This window comes from Melanostigma gelatinosum, assembly GCF_949748355.1.
Source record: "Melanostigma gelatinosum genome assembly, chromosome: 22".
Taxonomy (NCBI): domain Eukaryota; kingdom Metazoa; phylum Chordata; class Actinopteri; order Perciformes; family Zoarcidae; genus Melanostigma; species Melanostigma gelatinosum.
In genome coordinates, this window is record NC_136655.1 from 787,975 (window position 1) to 796,339 (window position 8,365).

General features: G+C 41.8%; 1 protein-coding gene across 1 annotated transcript; it reads right to left on the reverse strand.

Annotated features, from left to right (window-relative positions):
• Positions 1-598: 598 nt before the first annotated feature.
• nup50 (nucleoporin 50) lies at positions 599-6,240 on the reverse strand. The gene is made up of 8 exons (XM_079294442.1): positions 6,099-6,240; positions 5,283-5,361; positions 4,942-5,022; positions 4,629-4,866; positions 3,923-4,465; positions 3,704-3,788; positions 3,317-3,432; positions 599-2,033 (listed from the first exon to the last, which is right to left on the reverse strand). Exons 2-8 carry the CDS (start codon positions 5,349-5,351, stop codon positions 1,834-1,836), a joined length of 1,332 nt encoding a protein of 443 aa, XP_079150568.1. The 5' UTR covers positions 5,352-5,361; positions 6,099-6,240; the 3' UTR covers positions 599-1,833.
• Between the last annotated feature and the right edge of the window lie 2,125 nt (positions 6,241-8,365).

Sequence of the window (8,365 nt, forward strand, 5' to 3'; positions counted from 1 at the left end):
GTAAAATGAACCGGACAAATAATCAGATTTATTATTAAATAATTGTTAAATAATAATTAGATTTATTAAGTACTAATAATTCGTTTAGTTTATTTTAACATCCAAAACTAGATTAGCTGTTCAGTTCTAAATATTTACGAATTATATTTCCAAATTATTGAAACGAAAGCGATCGATCAGAAAATCTGTTTTTCCATCGGTCTCTGACTTTGTCGTCTTTCAGGATTTAAACGGTGAAACTGGACGTTTGAGGAGAATCGGATCGATCCGAAGTCAGTCAGCTGTTACCGGTTATTGATTAGCCGTCCTGGATCAGTGTTTTCTTCCGTGTCGTATCGAAGGTGAAACATTCCACAGAGCACTTCTTCTTCAGTGTTATTGCCGGTAGTTAGAGTTCCTCCAGCTGAATGTATCGATGCCGATCAATACTGGACCGGCGTCTTTGAGTGCAGACGGGCTGCACCGTCAGACGCTTTGACCTTTTTGTACACAAACACTCATGTGCATGTTGTTGTCTCACTTCTGTTGTTTACTGTTTATTTATTGAAATACACATTAACAGAAACTCACGCTTTTGTGGATTCATTTATTTATTATTACTTTACGACTCCGTTTCCTCTAGCGCCACCTTCTGGACAAACGTTTCTACTGAGTGAGACCAAATATGAATAACTGACATTTTAATATTTTGAAGAAGAAAAAGTTAAGTTCTGATTTTTATTTTTTATCACAACTTAATTGAAATAAAAATGTGGAACAGTAAAATGAGTAAAGGCTCGTACAAGAGATTGTTAAACATAAAACACACGTCCGTTAAAAGTTCCCAAAGTCTTCGACTGGTTTACATCTTTTAAAATGTTGAATTTGCTCGATAGAGAAGTCGTTTGTTGATTAATCTCGTTTCCAGAACGCAAAAACTAAAATCGCAGTTTTACAAGAATATAATTAAGATAAAGTAGAAGTTTGACACATTTTATGAATTATTCTTTGAAGTTTTTATTTAGTTTTAAAAGGAGCCGTCTGATCAAAGAGTCTAGTTTGTCTTTTTGTGATTTTAGAAGAATAAAGACACGATGTGACTTAACTTCTCAGGAGCGGCTGCTGCTCCTCGAGGCTCTCAATGAGAACCAGGAAGTGAATCTTTAAATGTTTTGTTTCCTTTTTTTATTCCCCAGTGAAGGCCGAGGACACAAAGGACACTTAGACAAAAACACAACAGAGTCCATGTTGACAGAAAATTTAAAAACAAAAAGCAGATTTTAAGAAGCTCTGTCACACCAGGTTCCATCAGACGAAGAACAATCCTGCCGACACAAATAGTTTCCACAACAAAAAAAACACTGAATCCTCGACGCGCTCGTTCACAAAAACTAATCGTTACTACGAAACCAAACACACTTATTTAACATCGCGGTGAAGATGGTGGAGAATACTTTCAATCAAACGCTCGTCGTGTCGCTCTGAGTAAATAAAAACAGCAGCAGCGTCGGACCGGAGGAATGTAGACGAAGCTTCCGATCGCGGACGAAGCTTCCGATCGCGGACGAAGCTTCCGATCGCGGACGAAGCTTCCGATCGCGGACGAAGCTTCCGATCGCGGACGAAGCTTCCGATCGCGGACGAAGCTTCCGATCGCGGACGAAGCTTCCGATCGCGGCCGAAGCTTCCGATCGCGGACGAAGCTTCCGACTCTAAATTAAATATTTCACAGTATTACGACCAATTTATTGTGGAGAGAACGCTGGACTAGAGGACCAGTGTGTGTGGTAGAACCGGTGTGATGAGGATGACCAGGTGACTTCAGCTAAAAGCTCAGGCGGGGGCGGGGTGGGGTCAGCCTGTCTTCTCCTCCAGGGTCTTGTGCAGCAGGTCGGCGTCCTCGGCGGTCTTGACCCGGATCAGAAGGGGGACTGGGCTGCCGGGGTTCTTGTCGTCGACGGCCGGGTTCGGGACACAGACCACCATCACGTTGTTCTTGCCGACCCGAGTGCACGGCATGGACGCCTGCAGCAGGATGTTCAGCAGGATGTTCCCTTCAAAATAAAAGGTCAGCGTGATTATTCTGGAACGTCGGTCGTCTTCAGTTTAACTGAAACTTTTAAAGTTCAGGCTACAACTAAACAATATTTGTATCAATTAATCTGCTGATCATTTCTTTCGTTAATCGATTCATTTTTTGTTCATAAAATATACAATTTTTTCAGGTCAGAGGGAACCGTTAAAATCTGCTTTAATCCAAAATAAAATCTTATTTTAAACGATCTGTGTAGATTGTTTGAGGCCCAGTGGGCCTCGCCAAAATTAAAATAACTCTAAATTAATATGCCATTAAATGTACCATAAATACAAAATATGTAGCCATTCATTCATTGATAAAAATGTGACCGTTATATTTCTGTTTTAATTTGGTTCTTTATTCATTTTAATAGTTATAACCAATCTGAACACTGGTTAAGTCTGTTATTTACTCCATAAAGACGTAAAACGTGGTCGTCTCTTTAATTTAACCGTTAAAACGTCAGAAATTCATCAAACTTCAGTCCAAACGACATCTTTGGATTTAACTGGAGCAGCAGTTCTGGTGTTTGACCAGCAGATGGAGCCGTTTGATCGCCACTGATGGTTCAGAGTATTTTATGTATTTATTAGGGGTGGGAATCACCAGAGATCCCGCGATACGATATTATCACGATACTGCGATATTCTGAGTATTGTGATAACATAGGCCTGTATTGCTAAATGATGTCCCCAAAGGAAAACTGTGTCAACATGTTTTATTAATAAGATCAAGTTTTCAGTCTGTTCATCTCACTTCAATCATTTTTATTGCAGCAGAATATGATTGTCAAGCAGACAGACTGACCAACAATATATAATAATATAATAATAATATAATAATATAAATGTTGCATGAACCTGACAAACTGAACAGTTTGTATCACTACAAAGTCCAACTGAACTAAATGCAAACGTGTGGACTCAGTATATGAACTATAACTTGTATATATATATATATATATGTGTGTGTGTGTGTATATATATATATATATATATATATATATATATATATACACACACACACACACAGGTTGGTGTCGTTTGTGTGTATATATATATATATATATATATATATACACACACACACACAGGTTGGTGTCGTTTGTGTATATATATATATATATATATATATATATGTGTGTGTATATATATATATATATATATACACACACACACACAGGTTGGTGTCGTTTGTGTATATTTGTGTATATTTGTACCCAGGTTGGTGTCGTTTGTGTATATTTGTGTATATTTGTACCCAGGTTGGTGTCGGCTCTGATGATCATCTGAACTTTGCCGTCGCTCTGCTTGAGGTGAAGCGTTCCGACTCCTTTCTCTTTGAACTCAGAGTCCTTCTTGTAGAAGAGTTTACACCTGAAACACAATGTGAGGAAGATGAAGATGAAGGGTTAAGATGGCCGCTCATGTTTCTATCATGAGTCTGGTGTTAACATCGTATCTGCCGGCATCTTAGACGTTAGATACTTTGTACTTCCGCACAGAACTTTCCCTCAAATACAAATGCTGAAAACATGAAGTCCTGTTAATCTGATTCCTCTGATGATGTCATGTGCCTCATTAAAGGCAGACAGACTTTGAGGAGTTTGTTTTTCATAATATTTCATTTGTTAATATTTCAACGTACTTCTTGGAGTAGAAGGCGTCGTCCTCCTTCACCTCTTTGATCTCCGGTTTGGGCGGCTCCTCCGACTCTTCTTCTCCGTTCTCGTCTACAAATAAAACATTTTATTCATAATTTCACATTTTAAACAATAAAACATCAGATTGTTGGAGTTTCAGCTTTAAATGACGTGAAAGTAAAAGTGTCATTTAAAGACTCGTAGATATCGTATTTAATATTTACCTGGAGGCCGAGCGTCCCCGGACTTAAAGGCCGGCGGTGCAGCGGTGGTGGAGGAGGATCCGAACAGGGAGGAGGAGGAGGAGGAGGCGCTGGAGGAGAAGGAGAAGCTCGGGGGGGTTGTTTTGGCCCCTAAGGAGCCGAGGACGGAGCCGTCCACCTTCTGACCGAAGTTAAACGTGACGCCGGGGCTTTTGGACGAGTCTTCTGTCAGAGTTTTGCCGAAGGAGAACGATGACGAGGAGGAAGGAGCAGCAGGAGGAGCGGCGGCGGTCGGAGGCTTCTTCTTCTTCTCCTCGTCTCCGTACTGCCGCTCGATGCTGGCCAGGTGCTGCTCGTAGTCCTTGAAGATGGGGTTCAGGTCACACAGAGGGTTCCCGTTCACGTGTTTGGTGATCCAGTCTCTCACCGAGCAGTTCAGAGCCGTCAGCTGACGGCTGTACTCCTTGGTGTTGGTGTTGGTGGAGCTTTGAGTCGAGCTCGGGCTGGAGCCATTGGTCTGCTGGAGCGTGATGTCAGAGGAGGCGGGGCCATTGAACGTCAGACCTGAGGACAAAAAGGAGGGTTAGTGTGACATCATCACACCCCCACGACATGAAATGACAGACAGACGGACACAGAGAGAGACAGACACTTCACTTCCTGTCCTTTTTACATCATCAGTGAGCTCATGATCAGAATAATAAAGGTCCACCAGTCGTCTCCTCACCTGGTGATGAGGTGGACGTCACAGCCGGAGAAGAGAAACCGGAGAACGCTGGAAGAGAGCTGCTGCTGTTCCCGTTGGTCAGAGCGCTGAGGCCCGAGAACCCTCCTCCTCCGTTACCGAAACCGGAGAACGCCGTGGGGGCGGAGCCTCCGGAGAACGGCGTAGAGGTTAGGCCTCCGCCGCTCGCCGCCGACAAAGAAAACCCTTTGAAGCCTTTGAAGGATCCGCTTCCATCGGCCTGAAACCAGAGGCGACGTTTAGACGTCTACGTTCACGACTCTACGTCAATAACAGGAAGTATCTCTGCCGTTACCTCGCCGATGTTTCTGCGTTTGGCCTTCTTTATCGGCCGACTCTTCAACACATCTTCACTTGCAACTAAAAACGTCCCGGCCTTCATGAAGATCAGATTTAAACGTTAACACACTGAACATCTGACCTCCATCACTTAATTTATACTCCACAGTTGAGAGAGAGACAGAGACACAGAGAGAGACAGAGAGAGACAGAGACACAGAGAGACAGAGCGAGAGAGACAGACAGTTGTTGATCTGTTTACTAGTTCCTAATCCTCCTCATGCTACAAACACTACACATGTTTCTGCTTCAGTGTAAAGTTCGTGTATTTATTGATTGTACATTATGTTTGCTCACCTCCTCTCCCTCCTCCTCCTGATCCCAGTTCCTGTCCGTTAGCTCTTTATCAGCGATCCTCTTCGCCATCCCTCCGTCTCTGAGACAAACAGAAGAAGAAAAGGTCAGCAGGTCGTCTTCTTCTCTACAGAAACTCAATCAACTAAATAATTCAGACGGTCAAATATACTCTGTTACAAGTATTACTCCTGCAAACAAAATATACTTAAGGTACCAAAAGTAAAAGTACTCATAATGCAGAATAACATTTTAATTATTAATGTGTATGTCACTTTAAAAGGTGGAGCTCATTTTAAACCCTTTATACACTGCTGATAGTTTAGTCTATAATTATACATCATAATGTATTAGTTGATTATATTTAGTATTCATAATCAGTGAAGTAATCAGATAAATGTAGTGCAGTACAAAGTATACATATTGAGATATTATACCTGAGAGTGGACTTTGTTCCCATTACTGCCTATATAAAAACACCTCTGATGTTAGATTGAAGAGGTCGAATAGAGAATCATTTTCCCAGCATGCATCATAAATACAGCTGAAGAGTTGCAGTTAACGTCAGCTAGCTTCACTTAGCGCTTCTTTAAAGGCTCCCAGTTCCTCATTGATATCGATTATTAACGTTTAAGCCATATTATTGTAATTAACGTTAAAGTGTTAACTCACTAACGTGTTCATCCGGGTCTCTAACATCCATCCTCGGACTGCTAGCCGGTGAGCTAACGGCAGTGAGAGCTAACGGCTAAACGTCATGCTAACGTTAACTCCGTCACACAGACCGGTTTTAAATAACGTTATTTAATTTAAACGTACCTCTATCGGGACCTGTGAGTGACTCCCGGACGGTTCTTTCCTCTCCGGTGGTTAGATAACCTGCCTCTCCGGTAAAAACGTCTCTGTGTTTTGAACGAGCCTCTCTCACGCCGCCATTTTACAGAGCCGTGTGTATATCCGCATGGGTTCGCGGCGTCCACAGTGTTTGCGCTTGCGCAGTAGACACACAGTTCCCTTTTTAGCATGGGAGTTGTAGTCTTTCACAATTAACCCTTTTTGCTTACATTACGGTGCATGTTCACATGAGTTCACGCGTCCAACGTGTTTGCGCATATGCAGGACACACATACTTCCCTTTTTAGCATGGGAGTTGTAGTCTTTACGATTGACCGTTTTTGTGTATATATATTTGTATACAAATTCCACACATATCTACTTTTGTAAACTATTTTTATGCTATTTTTTCAAGGGGGTCTGCGTGGATAGATACCATTATATATTACGATCTTCATTCTTTGTTATTTATGTCTTTATCACTCATTTGGGGGTTCTATATTAAGATTTTTGACACAAAAATAGTCTTGGTTCGCTTCCGGTTTCAACTTCCGGTTCAAGCGAGGATCACTTCTGGTTGAAACCGGAATCGAGGAAATGAAAGGAATCGAGGAAATTAAGAGAGACTTGGGATGTACCCAAGTCTCTCTTAATTGTCATTTCCTCGATCCTCGCTCGAACCGGAAGTTGTTCTGCGCCGCCATATTGACGGCCGTCCCAAAGCTCTTATTTCTGCTCTGAGGAGGGACCTCTGAGGAGCCATGAGCGAGCACCCACGAGAACAGACTTCCAGGAAGTGTTTTAACGGCCGACACGCCCCCTCATTGTTCATCTGTCATGTGATTGGAAGCTGCAGCCGATCGGACTGATGGGATTTTTTTCAACATGTAAACAGTGAAGACGGATCACAGAATAAACTCAAACTGAATCTATGTGAGGACGCTGATTGCCTAAATTGCATGTCACACATTTATATCTTTAATCAGCAATTGGCTAAACTGCTTGATAGCCCCGCCTCTTTTGGGCAGTTTCTCCAGAGCTGCTGAGACGTTCACATGCAGAGAGGACGTGCAGGAAAAGTACATATGTACCGCAGATATCATATTTTACACATATTACTGGATGATTCCATATTTCAAAAACACAAATATTGACAATTCGTATAGTTTATTTTTATTATTATTATTAATTGTATTTGTTGTGGCTCAAGGTGGGGCAGCGCCCTCTGTTGACCAGCCAACACTGGTAAAAACCCATAATATCTGAGATGAATAATGTCTGTTAGACTGAGACATTAGAAAGAAGTCGTTGTTGGTCAGAATAAAATAAAGGTTTTGAGATTAAATAAATAAAGAGAGTTGAATGAGTCGGCACATCTTGTCCCTTCAGCTAAATGGGATTTTCCAGACAATCCATTTCAGCTTTTCCTCTTCCAGCAGAGCTTCAGTCAGGATGCATGCAGAGAGTCTGGGGGGGGGGGGGTGCAAAATGGTGCAGAGCCGGGCAGCAGATGGCTCGACTCCAAGCTCTCAGGATCCCGGTCGGTTCTGCTGCCAAATAGGAACAGGTGCTGGAGAAAGTAGGAAGTGAGCTGAGGGCAGCAGGAGAGCCGCTGACCAGCTGGTGACGAGAGACATGGAAGAAGACTTGGCAGCAGAAAGAAAGAGGAAGAACCTTCATGATTCAGGAAGAAGAGAGAGACACATCATCCTGACTGAGAGCAGCTTTATATGTAAATATAAAATACAGCTTTATATCTAGTTCCAGAAAATGGAAGCAAAGTTTGAAAGGAAAGACTTCAGAGTAATTAAAGCATTAAAGTGTGGTATTGTGGTATTGATCAGCGGCTGTGGAGGATGTAGAACATGAGAGATTATTAGAGAGAGAGACGCTGATCCACAGTCTGACATGAATACAGAATGGATTCATTCAGTCAGTCGTTCCTTCACTCATTCATTCATTGAATGATTTATTTGTTCTAAGTAGAGTTTTGTGTTTTTATACATATTTTATTTGTTTTATTGTTTGAATAAAGTGAATAAAACTGATGTCATCTCGTAGCTTCTCATTAATTATTACATCTGATTAAACGCTCGTCTCTAATTGGCCGTTCAGCAGACAGATCTAGTCTCCATTAGTCTTCTGCACACGGAGCTTTAATTAGGTTGAATTAATTGACTCGTCAATTAGAGCAGCGACTAATTAAAAGGAAGCAGAACTGAAGCTCGTAATGATGTAAAGTGTTGAATCCA

What these genes read in the sequence shown, in the direction of transcription:
- nup50 (XM_079294442.1), bottom strand. Translation starts at nt 5,351, where the DNA reads ATGGCGAAGAGGATCGCTGATAAAGAGCTAACGGACAGGAACTGGGAT. An exon ending in GACGCCTTCTACTCCAAGAA is followed by an intron (nt 3,433 to 3,703) that starts GTACGTTGAAAT and finishes ATTGTGTTTCAG; the next exon opens with GTGTAAACTCTTCTACAAGA. An exon ending in CAGAGCCGACACCAACCTGG is followed by an intron (nt 2,034 to 3,316) that starts GTACAAATATAC and finishes TTTATTTTGAAG; the next exon opens with GGAACATCCTGCTGAACATC.